Source organism: Struthio camelus, chromosome 19, assembly GCF_040807025.1.
Source record: "Struthio camelus isolate bStrCam1 chromosome 19, bStrCam1.hap1, whole genome shotgun sequence".
Lineage (NCBI taxonomy): Eukaryota > Metazoa > Chordata > Aves > Struthioniformes > Struthionidae > Struthio > Struthio camelus.
In genome coordinates this window covers 3,205,748-3,225,327 of record NC_090960.1, presented here as the reverse complement: position 1 = coordinate 3,225,327, position 19,580 = coordinate 3,205,748, and the positions used below count along the sequence as shown (strand labels likewise).

Here is a 19,580-nt window from a genome sequence, read left to right as displayed (position 1 = left end):
TGGTGAGACTTCCTTTTAAAAGCAGTACAAGGTTTCATGCCACAGGGAAATGACATGAAGGGGAAGAGGGAAACGGGGCAGGGAAGACAGCATCACTTAACGACAGGGATGGAGGACGAATAGAGACCAAGATATCACTAGATTTTCTCTTAGTGACAGAAGGGCTCCTCTTTTTGTGATATAATTTTAGACAGACTACTGCCAAAGCGGTGAGAGAAGACACACAAAAGCATATCTGGCATTCATGCTCCAAGTCCCACCCCGCCAAAAGAAACCAAAAAAGCCAAACCGAAACACAAAAGACCACTGAGTAATTCAGTTATTGCTCCTCTGTATCTCACAAGCAGCTTAAAAACTAAAATGTTCTTACTTCTGAGAGCCTCCACAGTTTCCCCCTTTTTCCTGAATGTTTTCTGAACACAGCTGATTCTGAAAGAAGACATGTCATTTTACAAACTATTGTAAGATCTTTATATGTCATTTTGATCGATCAACATTCTGCAACAGCCACAAAAAAGAAGACCATGCTAAAGTTGCACAAAATACACCGAAGAGCCACAGAGGCAAGTCAAGAGACAGGAGATCTTGTAGGACTTGCTGCCTCTCCACACCGGATTTTTTCTCATCACCTTACCAGGTATTGTCTATGATGACAGACTGAGTAATTTTAAATCAATATTTCTTTCACAGGGTAGAATAATGCACTAAAGACTTCCGAAACTAGAAAGGAGGGCACAGCTATTCCTCAATAATTTCACAATCTGATAGAGGATTTGATAGATAGATAGAACGCAAAAAAGAGGCGTTAGTACAATAGACTCCAAAGACGTAACTACTGATAGCTCTTGACAAAAATTAGGCAAAGGAGCACAGGTATCTTTCTCTCCAAGAAAGGTAAAAACCTTCCCTCCAGCCCCACTGGTTTTCAAAGTGAACCCTCCCCCACCACCAAAAAAAATAAATTGTTTATCTATAGGAACAATGAGAAAGATGGGTGTTGGAGCTGCATTTGAAAGCCTGGCAAGCTTGCCAATGAGGTCAGAGAGTGAATTACAGGTGTAAAGGATCGGGAAGCGAATGGGGTATGAAAGATAATGAAACCTGTATGTACAAAGATGGCAAAAGAGGGGGAAAACAACAGAGAGCTGGTAGAAGGATACTATGGAAAGAGCCCAGGGCAGATGAATAAGGCAGAAAAGGCTTCAGTGTTCTCATGAGAACATCGGAGCATCAGGAGAAGAAACAGATCCTTCCACCTGTGCTGGACCTCCTGAGAGACATGAGTAACAGACAACACAAGACTAACTCTGGTCACTAAGCTCAAGCATTTATTTGAGCGGAGCAGAGTCAACAAAGAGGAGTGAAGATGAAGTTTCCTCTCAGGTCATATTATGTTATTCTATTGGAAAATAATGAAAACAAAGACTAAGGGAATGATTCTGAAAATAAACTCTGAGAAGCACTCAAGACAACAGGCAACATGAAATGAAGCGGGCAAGATGAAAGCAAGCAGATCAGTTTTTCAGTTTTCTTCTACCCTCTTACATATGACATCTGGGGTAAAACAACCAAGAAGTTCTCCAGTTTATGGAGAACGTAGCCTTCACATAAACCTGGAATTTAACTCTCTCTTCAGCAAGACTCAGATGTGTGCTAACGGAAAATAGCCCTTCCAGAAGAGTAGGCGTTTCAACATCTGCAAACACTTACGCCTCTTGTGGCCTCAGTGAAACTGAAGGAATGGAAAACTGACTGTTTTTGAGAGGACTCCAATTGAAGGAATACAATACACAAACAAATCCTTTCTTTAGGCCGAGTGATTTATCCTTGGAGGACATCCATGTAGTTGATGATGGGGCTTCATTGAGAATGGAAAATAGCTGTGCTGTGTGTGTGGAGAACTATCTGCAATGCATACCATATGCTATTTGAATCAACACACTAGAAAAATGAGAGCAATTTTCAAATCACACATCAAACATGAGGAATGCAGGTGATTTGCTCAACTGAACTTGGGGAATGGGATGAGTCATACCTGATGGCTTCTTTTCCCTGAAATTCAGAAGGCACAGGTTCAACCAGCTCACTGAAACTTAAACTGCCATTGATGCTGCTCTCATACAATTCTTTGTAATTTTTTCTGCGCTTTGACCAAAACGAGGGCTTCATGAAGAAAAACGATGTTCGGCGTAGTCCAAACTCCCCTGAATAATAACAGAGAAAAATAAAACTTCTTAACAGTAACTGTAGATGTACCTCACTATTGGAGTTTTGGCTATAAAACCTATGAGCAATCCTGCGGCAAGTTGAGGAGCCAGCGCACGTCCTGAGGCTGGAGGGGTTTAGGCAGCCAAGTTTACGCTATCTGCATTTAAGCCATCATTCCCATCAGTGCTCCTAGCAGATTCTAGTTTCTCTAAGTATTTAAATACATGCAGAAATCTCTTTCTACTCCGGAAAAATCCTTAGCACTGAAAGAACGGTGATTTAAATACATACGGTATAAAGAAACAGAGATCACAAGCAAAGGGAGCTGAAGGGCCTAACCAGGGATTAGTAGCACGATTAACAACTTTGTTCTATGTTCTGGGTTAAAACTACCGCTGTCACGGTAGGGAAAGGTCTGGAGCAGGCAAAGCAGTCTTTCATTTTCAACTCTGTAAAAACAAATTGCAAAGGCTGAGACACTATTTAACCCAGTAACGAAGCTCTTCCTTTTAAAAAGATTGTTTGATACAAAAACAAAAAAATTAGCTGACATATCTAAAAGCAATCAATTCTAACCATGCTAACACTCCTCCTCCCCTCTCACAGTTTTATTATCATAAAAATTATTTCAGTGAAAAGTAGTCTAAGCCATAATTAAAAATATATTTGTGAACAGCAGGCACCATCTCCTTTCTCCACAGAGGAGGAATTGGACAAACACTACAGTGTCAAGGGGCTGAGCAGCAGTATCACAGCACATCGGAGCCACTGAGAAAGGACCTCGTTGTTCAGAAATTCCACCTAACTCTGCCACTGACTTCAAACTGGGGGGGCCCGGGATTTCAGGAATTTGTGACGTTAGCAAGTGCAGTTCAGTTTCTCCCATGAACATACCTGGAATAACCTGATCAAGGTAGACAGCTACAAGCAGATAAAATATGCTATCCAGCACCAATAAAATAAGAGAGAGAAAGAGTGGGTAAGGACCATGATTTAGATTCGAAAAAGTTGCACCGTCTTCATAATCTTCTAAATGCATGACCTGCCAACAAACACGAACAGACGGAAACGTTACAGACCTGCAATTTTATCAGCCGAACGAAATGACAGGGTGCAAAACTTAGGAACAGAAAAGATCAAAAAGCGACCGAGATCACAGCAACAAACAAAGAGTAACGCTTGTGTGACGGGTCCACTGTATTTTACTTGATATTAAAATTGCCATAGAGAGTTTATGAAGACAGGCAATTTTCCCCCACCATCATTAGTTTTTAAAAAAAAGTTAAACTATTTAAGAATATATCTACATCACTACCGCACTCAAGGTGACGCGAGACAAATCACCGCTACGAGGCTGCGCTCCGAGAAGTACAAGGCTGTTTACCTCTGCGATGCCAATCAGGAAGGTGCACTGACACAAGGGGCTCAGAATCCACACAGACGACTTTGGGAAATCTTCCAGAAGGACAATATAAAGACCCACAAAACCAAAAGCCAGTGTCGCCAAGAATTCAACTATACCCACATTTTTTGACTTTTTAAATAGAGGTGTCAGCATAAGTGCAAAGAAAACCTAAGAACAAACAGATCAGAAAGTATAACAAGGTAATATATTAAAAAAAACCATAACAAAGCATAGAAAATGTAAAGTAGAAAGACCATAACTTCATTTTTGTCTCTGCTAACCAAATCACTTTCCTGATACAGACCATTCAGCATTAACCCAAGGCCTACAAGTGCTTTAAAAACAGACCATGCGAAGCAACAGGTTTCCCAAAGATGCTGGGCAAGGGACCATAGACGAGAGCTATGAAAGAAAAATATGAAGGCATACTTTGCAGTATGCATACACATTCTAGTCAGTTACCCTGTTTTAAAGGGTATACAGTAAATAAATATTTTTAAACTATTTGATTATAAACACAGACAAGTAATTTGCTATATTACATTGATTCTTCAGTTTAATTAGGCTTTCAGCATTATACTATATAGTAATAGCAAATGTTTAGAAGAGGGCATGGTTTGGGACTTCAAAATAGTCCTGTGCTGCATTTTCTGCTCAAAGACAGATGATGACTATAAACTCAAGTACTTCGGTAAGGAAAGCCGTTTCTCATAGCCGCAGTCGAGACCTGTACAAGCACCAGAACCAGAGCGGACTACAGAAAGGGGATGGGGCACATGAGGCACCTGGTTACTATTTTGTTCTACCAAAACTACATCCAAGCTGTCCAGGAAAAGAGAACAGTATCAGGCAGGAAGGAAAAACCCTTGGACAGGACGGCCGAATTCAACGAGATCGAGAATACTTACTGAAGAGATTCCATACAGAAAAAAAAGAAGAAATATCACAAAGGCACTGCTCTGGGGAAAGAGCGAAGACGCTGTGGCAATGACCGCCATAAGAATGGACATGACGAAAATCAAACTTGTGTAGAGCAGCACCCAGGAAAGCCTACAAGCAAAAGCGGGAGGGAGGGAAGGGGCACCAAAAAAAAAAAAAAAAAGAATGAATGAATTCAGTCGGAATTATTCACACACAAAAGTAGCTGAAACTATGAAACTACAACTCTCTAATATCCCTGACAGCTGCCCCAAAGGACAGGCTTGCAACAAAACAACAGCCCCCAATAGAAAAGAGCTCTAGTAAATATCAACATAATTGTTCAAAGCGCTAGAGCACGCACATCGACACCAACTGCACCAAAAAGAAACAATTAGATGATTCATGATATTTTTTGAACTTGCCTAATTAATTCCCTAGTTTAACCAAAAGAGGGTAATTGAGTAGTACGTTTCAATAATTAAAGAAATTCTATTTAAAATTTAATACGTTAAATTATCATTCCAGTAGCTGGGCAGGGTAATAAAATACTCTTCTGTATAAAAACAGAGGTGAAAGTCCGGGAGCAATTCAGATCTCAGGAAACAAATTCTTACAGGTGACACATCTTCCTCCCAAGCAAGCTGGTCAGGTTTTTTCCAGCAGTCTATCAAAGCTGCGTTAACAACAGGCCCTTGCACACCGCTCCCATTTTACACAGGGATTCCCCGAAGCCAAAAGGTAAAATGACTCTCTCAAGATCACAAATTCTTAACAAATACTGATGCAGGAGGAGCAAGTGCAGACCGCTAGCCAACACTGCAGGTGAAGGATGTAACTCATTCTAAAGATGACTCGTCACTAAGGACGTATCACAAAACAAAAAACAATTTAATGTCAAAAAAGAGCTTCAATTAAAAAAACAGAACAAAAACAACCAGACAAAACCCAATCACAGATGGTTGTTATAATGCACCAGGACAAGGTCCTAAGATGCTGTGGGCCACCACTGCTGCAAGGGCAAAGCTACACCCTGTTTTAGCTCTACAGCTACTGATGGTTTCATATTAGTACAGCCACTTATGTGGGGGGGGGGAAAAATGTTGTATTACACAGGACAATTTCCATCACAGTGGAGGAACAATTTAAAACCTGCTGTTCAGACTTTTCTTTCCGTCATGTTAAAATTACAGAGTTAGATTGGATTAATTGCGAGTTGGGGAAATGCTGCAGACAAGCTCTGAAGAGAGACTGCATGTTACCTGTTTAGCCTCAAAAGGAGGAGTTACTGAGCCAAAACATTAAAAATGACAAAACCATTACATAAAAATCTCATGCATCATTTCATTCAATCCCTCCAAGTCTGGTATAATCCTTTATTTATAAATGAAGCAGCATTACCCTAGTATTTACTTATAAAATCATGCCTAATGCTATGATACTGTAAGTATCTGTGTCAGATTTTCCAGAGCAGAGAATAGGAGAGACAAGTTTTTTTTTCCCCTTTTAAAAATCTTTTCCGTAATGAACAGGTTATACTGAATACTCACATACCAAAAAGCAGTGTCATGAAGTCCCAATATTTTTAAGAATTCCTTCAACTTCCTTTCCTTTTCTGCCACAATATGAATTGCCAAATAATATCCAAAAGGTGAAAAAGCAATTACTAGGTAAATTAAAATGATTGCACGAGGAAAATTGTCTATTTCCATCACCGCAGCCTCTCCCATAACGACAGCTCTTGTTAATTCAAGCTGTTCCCAAACTGACTGATTAGTCTTCAGCTAAAAGGAAAAGAGAGAAGAGTTTCTCTTGCATCGTTTCTGATTTTACATCCCCATTCCGCTCGGAAGAACGGCTGTGGTTTTGGCAGGCTTGCAACCTGCTAACAGACCACAATGAATAAGGGCTTAGACTGATGAAGAAGTTGCTACCGCTCAGCTGATGCACAGTTAAGCGTCCCCTCAGCTCAGACACCTGTGAGGACGCTCACAGCAGTGCCGATCTCCTCCACTGCAACTTAAGCTGACTTGTTTTACCTTACACACGTGCAACAGGCAGTTACCACCGCTCAGCTGACACGTGGCAACTCATAAAACTCTGCTAAATCATTCCTGCAGCTAGGTTATAGCTTCACTGACGTGGAAAGATCTGGAGACTTCAAAGAAACTCGGAGACCTTAATTTCCCCAAATCCCAATCCGAAAGCACAGAAACAGGAGAACATCTGAAGAGACAGAGATTAAATGGACAACAGCTTTGCAATTCCTATCACCTAAAAAGATGAGACTTACCGAGAGAGGTGCGATGGGAGAGAAATACTTTAAAAGGTATTGCAAATACCAACCAGGAACAAAACAGCAAGGCAAATTCTACAGCAGCAGAGACTAATGAATAGTGCTTGCAGCACAAGAGGGTATGTGCACGCGCGCGCGTGGGGAGGAAAGCAGCCCAGCAAACCGCTGCCCGTTTTGTTGCAGCATCTGAAGTATCATTTTGGAGTGACTACTGCCAAACACTTATATTTTAATGATTGCTATCACATATACTTCAGAGTCATTTAAACACAAAAAGATGACAAATGTCTGCAGTACTGAACTAGGCAAGAACATTTCGGTACACAATACGGCAAAACCCACAAAAAAAAATCCTGCCTCCTCAATAGATGTAAGCCAATGGTTGGTAAGGTATTTTATGCAGTTAACAGATAACATCACAGAAACATTCAGAGCGAAGGCAACTCAAAGACTGGAAATTCTTTGCTCTTACTACACTGTTTATTTACACTTACCTGTATAATCGCTGCATCAATACAGGCTTGCAGAGCCGTAAATCCTGAGTGCCAGTACGTTACAGATTCACATCCTTTCACCAAGCTAGAACAACTGGCTACAGAAAATAAAGGCGTTTCAAAAAACAAAAAGCTGGTGTTACAGTTGCCCTACTCTCGATGTAAAGATGCCACAGGATGATGCAATCCCTTATAAGTAGTAGAAACAACTACCAAAAAAAACCCACATATATATATTTATACACACACACGCACATATATCTGTATCTATATCTATATATATATATATGTGTCTCTAAAAAACATAAAGGACTAATTTGTATTCAAAAGGATCCCCTCCCCAGGGCAGACAAACAGCACGAGGGATACACTATTAAGCTTATAACTGCTATAGCAACAGTGAAAGGATAATAGGATCTGATGAGTTACCAGATAATCTGGAATGGCTTATGAAGTGCTATCAAAAAAACCCCCAAACCCCAGAACAAAAAACCCGTGGAGCACCGCCGTCTCCTACGCTCTCAACACCTGCAAAGCTGCTTTACTGAAAAAGCCCAGTCACACCAGGATGCAGCGGGTCCACAGACCTGCACGCTATGCGGCAGAGAGCACGCCTGCACGGCGCAGTGCGGCCAGGAGCGCGCCGCCAGCACAAGGCCTGGCCCTGAACCACGGGGCCACGGCAGCTGCAGCAGCGCGAGCTGCCAAGCTGCTCCAGGCTGGCACCGCACTGAAGCTTACCTGCGCATCTCACGCATTTCTGCGTTACGCTAAATTAGGCAGCGCTCCATACGGCTTCGTGTATTGTAGCACGCAACATCAGGCCAAAAAAAAAAAGGGAAATCATTTTCCAGTTTATTCCCCTAAGGAGTAAAAATAGGAATGTGCACGTGTACCTCTCGATTCCATGTAAACAGAGGACATGGTAACAGAATCAGGAAATCTGAGCTGGTAGGACATAGCATCCTTGAATACTACACCCACAAAGTTTGAGGGTTTAAAAGCACCAGCCTCTTGCAGTTCTTCTTCACTTAAATATTCTTCTGTGATTATGCCTGCAAGATAACACATTATCATGTTGATTTAGGTATCAGCAGCAAGAAAAACTGTGCAACATAGTTTATTTTAAAGCAAAGTCATGCCAGTCATTAATAATTTATTTGGTTTTGGATATATATAGGTCTATGTTTTTCTCCTAGTAAAGCGTGAATATAGCCTGCAGTAGTGTCACGTTAACAGCAGGGTGAGTAATTCAAAGGGAAGTTTACCCCAGCACCATTCCCTCAGTCCTTTTTCCCCATTTCTCCTGTTCCAACCTGCAGAAAATTTGGGCACAGAAGCTGCTATCTGAGAATTTATTTGCAAGTACCAGTACTTTTCAACAGGGACAGATTAACTGGCATAGAGGATAAATATATGAAAATATAATATTTTGCCACTGATTTCAACAAAGGACTTCAGCTTTCAGCACACAGAAAGCACAGCAGCAGTTTTAAGGGAGAACAGACTTTGAAGGCAGAAAGCGGACTCATTTACTATAAACAGAATAGGATTCCCATAATGAAAACGCAGACATCAGGCTGTGCTGTATCTGAGCGATACCTTTGAAGCACGAATACCACAAGGAAGAGAATCAAAGACACCGAACTAAAAATACAACAGAGTGGTTTCGGATAGACCAGTTACCCCTAGCTGTGTTAGCTATGCAGAAAAAGTGCTTTAAAAAAAAAAAATCACTTAAAATCAAGGTGGCGACACAGTGCTAATGGGAACCATCATTTAAAAAAAAAAAAAAAAAGATTGTTTTCATAGTAACAACAGGATTGAAAACTCAACCTAGAGTATCTGCAGATCAGTATCATCTATTCAATTTACCACAGGATGTCACAGTATAAGTACTAATTAGTTCTAGAGTGTTTCAATGGCTTTTGATACTTTGCATTGGCTTTGAAAACCTTTCTCTTAGCTAAGTAACACTCGTTAGCTGTAACAGGGAAACATGAGCTATGAGGTGGCAATGCAAGAATATTTACCAAACAAACAAAAAGTGTCTTCACAGTCTGTTCTCTTTAGCTGTGATGGAAAAGAAATGCTTTCCAGCCTGTCAGAAGGGGACAGGTCTGATCTACCATTAGCAGTAACAGCGAACTTCCTCTTTAAACACAAGCCACAGCATGAGATATACTTAGAAAAACAAAACGCTTAGGCATTCAGTATACCATCCTCAAAGTTATCGAAAGCCACTTTCTTCATGATTTCTCTTGCCATGCTGGTTGGCGGCGTGTATCCAACGACAAAATTCACCAGCAAGGAGGTATCTAGAGTACCAAGATCGGTGTCAGGTACCTCGCCGTATTTCCTATGCGGGTGCATCATGCTCATGAGTATTAACCAAAATAAGAAGAAGAGCGGGAAAAGGATTTCCTGTACAAAGAAATATAACAAAGGAGAACTTAGAAGTAGTAGAAAAAGAATTTCCTGAGTTACACAAAGTTTAAAGAAGGGGCTGTCTCTCTGATTGCTCGACTGTGAGGAGTCCTTAATGTTTTCAATGCAGATAACAGATTGAGTGCCTTTCATGCCAAAATCTTCTCTGGCACTGTGGCAGGATTTAATAGCATGTGTTGGTAAGCCATTTTAAGGTACAAAGGGATAAATTCCACCCACTCCAAGTATCAGTAAATTTATCTATTTAGAAAAAAAGCAAAATACAGACCATGAACCATTAAACAAGCCAAGCCAAGCATTACAGTGTTTCTTGCTCATCTTAGAACTTCCCTTACAATATCATACACATTATCTTCGCAGATGGCTAAACCTTTACAAGAGATAACAATCTTTTAAAGAGGTCTAGGCCTACAACACCAGCCAGCTATGATCCCCAAGAAGCACGCAGACTTTTTTGAAAGTGCACTAAGATGGCACTATGAATTCAAGGAGATCTTCTGGGTAATGCCTTACATTCTTACGAAACACTTCCAGTCCAAGAATCCTAACAGCTTCTGAAAAAGCCTATTTCAAACCAGAAATCAGAGCAGACCTTGAAGCTTCAGAAATACTGCAACGAAGCTGAGCGTTGCCTCCAATTCAGGAATCACTTAAACGCAGAGTAACTGCGGACACAAATACAACAGTGAACAAGCACTCCACTTACCTGAACGCTACTCTTTTTAGTCCTACATTTAATGAGACAGTTCTTGAATAAAAGAGCTTTGGTTTGTCTCCATACTCCTGCCTCTCTCTGAGTGCCTGGTGCCATTTTTCAAGACTAGTTTGCTTAACAGAAAAACAAACAAACAAAAAAATGAAACAACAGAATAATTTAAAAACACAAAAGCCAGGCTGTTACAGCACTCGTTACCTCTAAAGAACGCTCTCCAATACACATGCCAGGCCTGTTACATCGAGAAGTTGTTAGTACTCATTGACAATCAGAGAGCTGTTACATGCCAGGCCTGGGAGAGACCTCAGGATGTCCTCTGAGCGATCTTCCACTCAAAGACAGGATCAGCTCTGTGCAAAGTTAACAAGACTCAAGCTAACCTCGGCTTACTTTCATTTTATTACACGTATACTATAAACAAATATATTCATCTCAGTGCATAATTCCAATGTGCAACACACGAGCTCAGGGCAGCTAGCCAGACCAATGCATTTAAAGAGAGACATATCGCCCCAGGCAAACTGTTCAATTAACTGTGAGCAATCCTTTTTACTGCAGTGGATCCAATACTACTTATTTTCCTAACTTACCTTTTCATTAGGCAAGCAGAATGAACACTCCGGCAGCGATGAACACAAACGTTTGGAAAAAAAAACCCAAACAGATTTGAAAATGCTCTTTCAACAGGCACCATTTAAATTCTAGCAAGACGTACCTTATGAGCAGAGTGAACAGTAGGTTGGGGAGGTTGGGGAGTAATCAGGTTTTTATTCCGAGTTCGGCCACCAACTCACTGTCAGAGGTTTGAAGTCACTGTTTAATCTCTATCTCCATTTCCTCGCATATAAAGTTGAAATGTAATCGTTAACTGCCCAAGAAAGATCACAGGACAACAAGTGCAAGTCTTTACACTTCTTGGCAGATGCAAGCAACTCTAAATGATTACCACCACCATTTATAGCTCTTATCTTACTAGCCCAGCTAAGAAGATTGGTGCCAAACTAGTTATACGGCAGGGTCTTGCAAACTCAGGGGCATGTCTCGCGTCTAGCATCCCCTTCTAACGGAAAGACGGTTGGGATGCCACAAGAAGAAACCATCCAAATGGCAGATGGATGGAAACTGAAACTCTCTGTACCAAAACGTTCTCTTCTGAGACTGCTCCCACAGGGAACCAACATCTTGGGCCACGAGTCTTACCTGCAGCAACGCCTCTATGCCACAGGTAAACAATTCAGTCATTTTTTCAACATTTGAGTCAAAACTCAGTACAGACTTTAAGAATTTATCTGTATTCCAGGTTTTCTGGTTATTGACCGTTAATCGAAAAATTGACAAATGTTTTTGGTGGCTGCACATTCAAAGCAGTCCTGCAACAGGACTTGGCTGCTCTGCTATCTTTTAGACAACACACATTTTCAGGCTCCTTCCTAAGCTATATTATAACATGGAAACCTATTTTGGGAATTCAAACATTATCTCATGTTACTGAAGTAACCCATGAGGTTGCTCAGATGTCAGCACCAGTGCTATGAGCTTAAGCTTGTGCAATGAAAAACTTAAAATGAGCAAACTGCTTATAGCTAGGCATGTATATCAAAGCACGCATTTCTGTAAGCGTGGGAGGAAAGAGAGGAGAGGAAAGACACCTGAAAGTAAACAGAACCACCACTCACTGCTTTCTCAGGCTCCGATGCTGAACTTGGCTCTGCACAGGCAGGTTCGCAGATGCTCGGAGCCCGTTCGGTCAGCGGTCACCCGCGAGGCAGCGAGGCTCCAGCCAGGCACACGCCGCGTGAGGGCCTGCAGGAGACGTGTTTGCAAGCGCACTGAAAATGAAGCCTTGGGAACAGGTTCCAGCCAGAGCCAGCATCCAACTCTTAGAGTGCCTTTAATAGCACTGAAATTAATTCTATTTTAAAAAATAAACATCTTTTTTTTTCCCTTCTATAAAAAACAAAATGCTTAAATGCCACCATAATGCTACTAATTAATTCTTGTAGAAAGAAAAAGGATGCACTAGCACTAGACATTTTCAAGCAAGAAACGCTTTAAAATGACAGCAGAGAGTTTTAAAAATAACCAAGAAACGCAGCCATTGCTTGCAGATTGTAAAAATCAAAGTGTTTCTTCTCTCTGTTCACAACTACTAAGGGCTTAGACTTCCACTGTCTGCATCTCAGGAGCAGATTTCAAGAGCACTTAGAAAATGAGAAGCTCCACTGACTTCCTTGCTACATCACTGCTTCTTTGTTACATGACTAGATTAAAGCAGCATAGTCTCCCTCAGTCACACTTCACTATTTTCATGAAATCCACAAAAGCGGCAAAGCTGATGAAATCACCTGCAATCACTACTGCTCCTTTTTTTCTATCCGGTAAAAAACCAGAACAAAACAAAACAAAACACAGCATCATTTCTGCATATCCACTGAAATGTTTCCATGCTTTAATTCAGATCACGTAGGTTGAAGGGGGAGTCACTGTAAGGACATACATTCATTTCTTGGTATTGCATCTGGGAAGCCATCTCAGCAGTGTTTCTGAAACTACATTACAAGCAACTAAGAACCCCGAGAACTATCACTTGCATGTTGAAGAGCTGTATCTTGGTAAAAAATGTTTCAGAAACTTCAGACCAGAAAAGCGAATGCGTATGCTGAACAGGAAAAGGAGCTGCCAAGACATTTATTTGAATAAGTACACTAGACAAAATGAAAAGACTCTTAACCTGCAAGCGTCCTCAACAATTTAGCCACTTCCCTATGATCTTGCACTGATAGGAGGAGGGGCTGAAGCACAACTGCTCGTGGGTGTCTCAGCCAAACAATCTCAAGGAAATTACTGGTTTTATGCATTTAATTCCACATCTGAAATACTGATGATTCTTACAGGACAAAATAACATGATACTCAGAAACATTTCCCTCTTTTCCCCAGATGTCAACCTGACAATTTATACGATTTTGTGCTTCAAATCACACTGCCTCGGTTTTTAGCTAAAGACGTGTAAACCTTGGCCAACTGAAATGTGGCTTGGGGGAAAAAAAAGGAAGTATATCAATGGACAACAATATCTGCAGAAAGATTAAAAAAAAATATTATTGATCTTGCTACAAGCAGTCAACAGACTAAATGATAAGTAAAAAAAATTCCGACGTGCCTTTCATTGGCCTTGAATTATTTAAGCTAAGGACTTCATTTATGCATTTACAAGGACTTTACCCGAAATCCCTTCCCCATCCGAATCCCAAAGGAAAGAGATGTTTCTGCTGCTGACCAGCACCAGCCAGAGGGGCAGCTGCGGAGCACTTATCTCCAAACTCATCGTTACTTAACTGGGGGGTAATGAGGGAAGATGCAACTGCACAAGCGCTTGTTTACAGCGCAGCTCCCTCCGGCCCGGCGCTCTGCGCTGCCGCTTTCCCTGCCCAAAGCAGCGGCTCCCCGGGGACCTTCGGCAGCTCGCTCATTGCCAGCGCCGGCGACAGGCACCCTCCTCGCTTGCCCTTTTTCCCCAGCCCATTAGACGGCTGGCTCCTAGCCGATTTCCTCACGCTTGCACACCCGCCCAGCTAAAAAAAAGAAAAAAAAAAAAAGAAAAAACCCCAAAAAACTAACTAACTAAATAAAGCAAATCCGACGCGCTGTGCTAACGCGTTTACTACACAGCAATGACGCGCACCGCCAGGTATAGCAAAACTCCTCCTCTTCCCCTGCTTTTTTTTTTTTTTATCCCCCACCCGTTTTTATTCCCATAAACACCCTACACGGCGGTGGCGCAGCATCCCCCCCTCCCCAAATCCGCAGTGACCAGCGTGGCCCCCCCGCGCCGCCAGCCCCCTTCCCCGTGCGCCCCCCGCTCCGCCGGGGGGACTCACCGCCCCGCGGCGCCGCCGCTGCCCGCAGCCCCCAGCCCCCAGCCCGGCGGAGCACGTCGCGGTCGGCGGCGGCGGCGGGACGCAGCGCTCCGCGGCCGGCGCAGGGCGAGGGGCGGCCGCGCTGCTGCTGCCGCCCCCGCCCCCGGGGCGGAGCGGGGCGGAGCGCAGCGCAGCGGCGCTGCCCCCGGCGGAGCCGGGCTCGGCTGCCTTCCTCCCCCCCCCCGGCATCGCCTTCCTCGAGCATCGCCTCGGCCGCACGGCCACCGCCACCGCCGCCGCCGCCTCCTCCTCCTCCTTCTTCTTCTTCTTCTTCTTCTTCTTCTTCTTCTTCTTCTTCTTCTTCTTCTTCTTCTTCTTCTTCTTCCTCCTCCTCTTCCTCCTCCTGCGCGGCGAGCGGAGCCCCTTTCGCCGGGGTTTTTAAGGGTGAAGCGGGAGCCGCCGTGTTGAATTTGAGGCCCGGCCACTGAAAGCTGCCCGTATCTGTCCGCGTTACCAAAAATACAGTCCAAGCGCTGGAAAATATTGCCTTGAGAACAACTGCTGAACGCTGAGCGTTTGTGCCGGCTCCCTGCACGGTCAGCTTCTGCGAAAGCGGGAATATGCTGACGGTGCGTGACGTTGCCGGCTGAGTCATTCCTCCTTTCGAGCGCACATCGGAAAGGCCCTTCGTCTTAGTCAATGACCCACTTTTGGGGGACAAGTGGGATGTTTTGTGATCAAAAATACAGAGTTCTTAACACGTTCACAATGTTGAGACCAGTTTGGCATGCTCGTTTTTAAATGCCTACTTCAAGCTCCTGGGAGAAAGGATGAGCTCAAAATTCAACCCAGAGGCATTGCTGCAGAAGAGAAGCTGTGTGTGTGCTCAGGAAGAGACTGTGCAGCTCCCTGTGCTCCACAAAGCATTGCTTGGCAACAGCTTCCTCCAGAGGAACACAGTATTTTGATGGACGAGGTTTTGAGCTAGTATTTCAAAATGCCCATTTGAGTTGGTTTTGTGTACCTGATAAGGACAGTATGAGCACCACATACGTATGCGTTGAAGTGCAGCAGTATAACAAGAACAATTTGGATTCAATATTTTTACATGGAAAACTGCAATCAGGTGCCTGCTCCCACACCTGGAAGAAGAAAAGGGTCTCAAGCCACATTACTAAATAGAAAGCTCAGTTTACGTTTCTAGGTACTGTGGCCGTGCAGAAGCCTTTACATTCACACTTTCGCATGCAATGATGATTAGGAATATTCATGATTCAAGATATCACATTTGCAGTTTTGCAGAGTCTAGTCCACTGCATTCATATTCCTAGACACAATAGACCATCTTCCACCTGCCTCCTCTGCTCCCTGATGTGATCTTCGGCACACTCAGTGCCATTATAGAGAAAGCAGTCTTAAAACTCAGGAGAACATCTATGCCCAACCCTCGTCATTGACTTGCCAGTGCCTTCATTAAGAGGCAAAAACATCATTTGCTTGGCAGCTTCCAGGCAAATATCCCTGCGGTCCAGGCACCACGAAGGAGGCTTTGTGGATGAGACTGCTTCCACCAGGTGTCCTCCGAGAGCGATGCGACTCTGGGCACAGCATAGTGACAGCTTCCCCAACCCTGATGCCTCCTTATTTCTATACAGCACATCAGAACTAGTAGCTGTGAGGCAGCTCCCAGGTGGCTGGGTTCAGGTGTCTGCAGTTACATCACATTTAGAAAATGATCAAGTCTCATCTCATCTTCTTGCTATTCCTCCTTTAGGAAAATAAAAAGCCATCGAGAAGGGCTCCTTTGGCTAGAAAACTTTCTTTTTTCTTCTAAATTCCACCCAACAAAGAGCATTAGATACAAATGCCTAATAAATCATGCCTAATTTTGCCTAATGAATACCAAGTAAATACAATGGCAAAACTTGAGTTTCAAGAAAAGTAACTTATCTTCATCTGTCTAGCATTAAATATAACAGAAGGCCTGTCTAGGGCTGAATTCTTCTGCTCACTTTGATGTTTGCCTTTTATACTTGAAACTAACTTTAGCTACTTACGTTCTACCCAGAAGGTTTGACGATCCTGGCAGTTTAGGGTATTTTAGCATAACAGCCCCTCATCATGAGGTTGATACCTCTTGTTCACCTCAAATATAGTCCATCAGGGAGAGAGCTCAGAGCGTGGTATCTCTAGCAATAGCCCATCTTAACGCAATTCATAGCAACGGCAAAGTGAACAGTCTGCACAGAGCACTGAAGAGGTTTCACATGCAGTCGGTCCAAATCATTGCGCTCTTCTATGCCAAAGAACGCACAGATGTTTCAGACTATGTCATATGGGAAGATAACATGACCTAAAATACATTCTGGTTTCAAATAGGTGACTCTAGCAGCAGTAACTGACACCCATCACGCTGGGCGTTGTTGTTGCAGTTTTTGGGAAACATGGCATGATGCTAGCGTGCCACAAAGCATACGTGCTGCAGCATCCAGTACAGCAAGCAAGTCAAAAACACTCCTCAGAAGAGGGAGAGAGCTTGCACAGAGTACTTATCATCTAAAATACTTCAATGCTTTTCATCTTCAAAGCACATTAAAACCATTACCTAATTAATTTTTACAACATCCCTGTGTGTTCAGGTGCCTTAAATATAATCTCCATTAATAGATACAGAAAGCCAGGCAGGAGTTATGCAATTTGTTGAAGGCCAAAAGGAGTCTGCATCTGCGGAAGAAATGCATATTCCTTATTTCAAACAGTAGTAATCAGAAAAATCTCCAACATCTTAGCAAAAAACTTTCAATTCAAGAGGAAGCAATTTTACTTAGCTAAAGTTCTAAGCACCTAAAACCAGGCAATGGAAATAATGCAACAAAGCTGTGTGAATACTGAACAAGGGTTCGCTAGGTACAAGCTATCCTATCTTTTTTACAGAAACTTAGACTATAGAACTATAGTTTCTACTTACCTCAAAATGGCAAAGCTTTCACTTCTCCAGAAAGGCATTTTTTCACCAGCATCAAAGTCAAGGGTGCAGTCCATAACAAACGTATTGAAAGATTACACCTGGCAGAACAGTTAAGCATTAGGGAGCAGACAGTAATGTTTGTGCATTTATTTTAAGATTTTGGATGTTTCCCTGCTGCTGAGGGAGTTCAGTGCAAACACTTCATAGTCGAAACAGTTGGTGCTTAAACTAAATTACAAGAGTCTGACAAGGGAAGGTTAAATACTTTTCCTGAATGATCTGTTGAGTAAGTTTGAGTTGCAATTCTCTTAAAGACAGTAGGTAATTCATGAGGGGTGGCTTTGAGGACAGCGAGGTCTCTGAGCACTGAAGGGGTGAAGGGGCTGGGGCATCCTGGCTAGCGTGGGAACCGCGTTACCTGCTCGAGGCGTTTTCCAGCTAAGTGGGCCTATAACTCTTGAGAGCCCTCGGTGCTGAGGGTGAGGCTGCGAGCCCTTACAATGGCTTGAACGGTTTAAGGAAATCGGAGCAGCTCCTTGCGATAAGGTTTGGTAACTTTTGTGCCAGATGGCAGGAAGTTTTTTCTTCAGTTATAAGGCAGCCCCCAACCTTTTCTCTTCGCTTCAGTGGTTAGTCTGCCTTCAGTTTCCAGATATCCAACACCGAAGCAAAGGAGATGGTTAAAAGAGATGACAAACGGTTTATGTAAGTAATGCTGAAAGAAGGCCCTATTTGGAGTCGGTATAGTGGTGGCTGAGGCTAAAGTGATAGTGTTTCATTAGCTCCTCCTTTGACTGCTGTTTTCTGTTTCTACGTGGCAAACATAACTAAGCAGGTAGAGTTTAAGTTTGGAATTTGTAATTCAAAAATGTAAGGAAATCTTGGAATTTGGAACTCAGTATCTTGCCAGTGTTTATGCTAGTAAGTCTCAAGTTTTCTTTCTGTACACAAATGACCGACGGCTCGTGCGAAAATGGTGAGAATTTTTTCCCGTTCTCATCACTCCGCTGATTTACTAATCTGCATTGGACCAGGAACTCTGAAGCCACCACGGCACGTGGAGAATAGCACTTCTTCCCTGACAAACTCTGCATGGACATTCACTTTCTTTCTGGAGAATCTCCTCACGGAAATGCTTCACTGAATACTTGGGAACTGCTCGATGTTGTACGCAGCTGTTGGTTTCTCACCTAAGGAAATGGTTGTTCAACACACTAAAGTTCTAATATGATCATACAAAGTGTTTCGAAAAGGAAATGTGAAGCAACTGAGTTTCCTTTTTTTGAGTAGTTAGTGACTCAGCCTTTAATTTAAAAAGAAAAAAAGTGAACATTACAATCACAAAGAACCCTTTTGCAAATTTTTTGCTAGAGTCCCTGCTCATTCTGCTAGAGAAATCATTGTGCAATATATTCTACGCCTGAATATGGAACAGAGAGAGAAATGCCTATGTCAGAACAGCCATTATTTCCTGAAATCACATAGGGGAGTTCCACAGATCCTTTGCAGTACTACGGAGAGAAGGAAGAACAAGTTCTGCATGTAGATGACAACTAGATGGCCAGAGCTGGAACCTTATACATGGATTTCAGTTTTGTGGATCCGTGTCCTCCTCCTGTCACTATACTTTTGGCTCCAGCATGGCTTTTACGTCACAGGCGGGAAGAGGGTGCCTGCTCTGACTTCTCCTCACGTTCAGCAGAGAGTCTGCAGAAAACCCGGGAATGCTCAAATGATTTCGTCCAAGGATGCTGAAACTTCAGGTACGCAACTGTTCTTTCACTATTTCTTTTTTTATCAAAGCATTGCAAAACACATCGAGAATCAGAGGCCTACCACGTATATTGCTCAGAAATTCAAATACAGACAAAACCAAACTCTGTTTTACATTTTCCTTTGGACTTACCATCTGCTTATTAACTGACTTGAATACTACTCCTTGCCCGCTTTTTGTTAATGTTTAGATCAATTTTCTCATGCAACACTCGGGCTTGCGCATTGGTTACGTTTGTGCCTTTACTCTGCACAGATGGTCTCCTGACCTTGGAAACGTCAGTATTGCAGAGGAGGCTGTGCAAATGTAACCTAAAGGCTACTTTATTTTGACTATTACCAGTCTTTGGCATGCTATTCAGAAGGAGATTACTCTGTCTGGACTGGATCTAAGGGTACCTTCACTTTCCAGAACGCAGAAATAAAAAAACAAACAGCATATATACCATCAGTCATACATGCTTTTGTCATGCTATAAGAAGGCACAGATGTTCTC

At 42.7% G+C, this 19,580-nt stretch overlaps 1 protein-coding gene across 5 annotated transcripts in view; it reads right to left on the bottom strand.

Annotated features, from left to right (window-relative positions):
• Positions 1-14,461, bottom strand: part of ABCA5 (ATP binding cassette subfamily A member 5) — a 36,235-nt gene extending 21,774 nt beyond the window's left edge. Inside the window, exons 1-14 of one of the 5 annotated variants that reach the window (XM_068913344.1) lie at positions 14,365-14,461; positions 12,161-12,287; positions 11,200-11,352; positions 10,683-10,834; positions 10,476-10,597; positions 9,541-9,745; positions 8,218-8,376; positions 7,322-7,419; positions 6,086-6,315; positions 4,522-4,663; positions 3,593-3,781; positions 3,103-3,250; positions 2,036-2,204; positions 371-429 (exon numbers count right to left, since the gene is read on the bottom strand). In XM_068913344.1, coding sequence (XP_068769445.1) covers positions 371-429; positions 2,036-2,204; positions 3,103-3,250; positions 3,593-3,781; positions 4,522-4,663; positions 6,086-6,315; positions 7,322-7,419; positions 8,218-8,376; positions 9,541-9,745; positions 10,476-10,580 — 1,504 coding nt within the window. In that variant the 5' untranslated portion in view covers positions 10,581-10,597; positions 10,683-10,834; positions 11,200-11,352; positions 12,161-12,287; positions 14,365-14,461. Of the gene's footprint in view, positions 1-370; positions 430-2,035; positions 2,205-3,102; positions 3,251-3,592; positions 3,782-4,521; positions 4,664-6,081; positions 6,316-7,321; positions 7,422-8,217; positions 8,377-9,540; positions 9,746-10,475; positions 10,598-10,682; positions 10,835-11,199; positions 11,353-12,160; positions 12,288-14,364 lie in introns of those variants that run through there. The other 4 variants (XM_068913343.1, XM_068913346.1, XM_068913348.1 and 1 more) reach the window with 4 other exon arrangements.
• Positions 14,462-19,580: the final 5,119 nt, after the last annotated feature.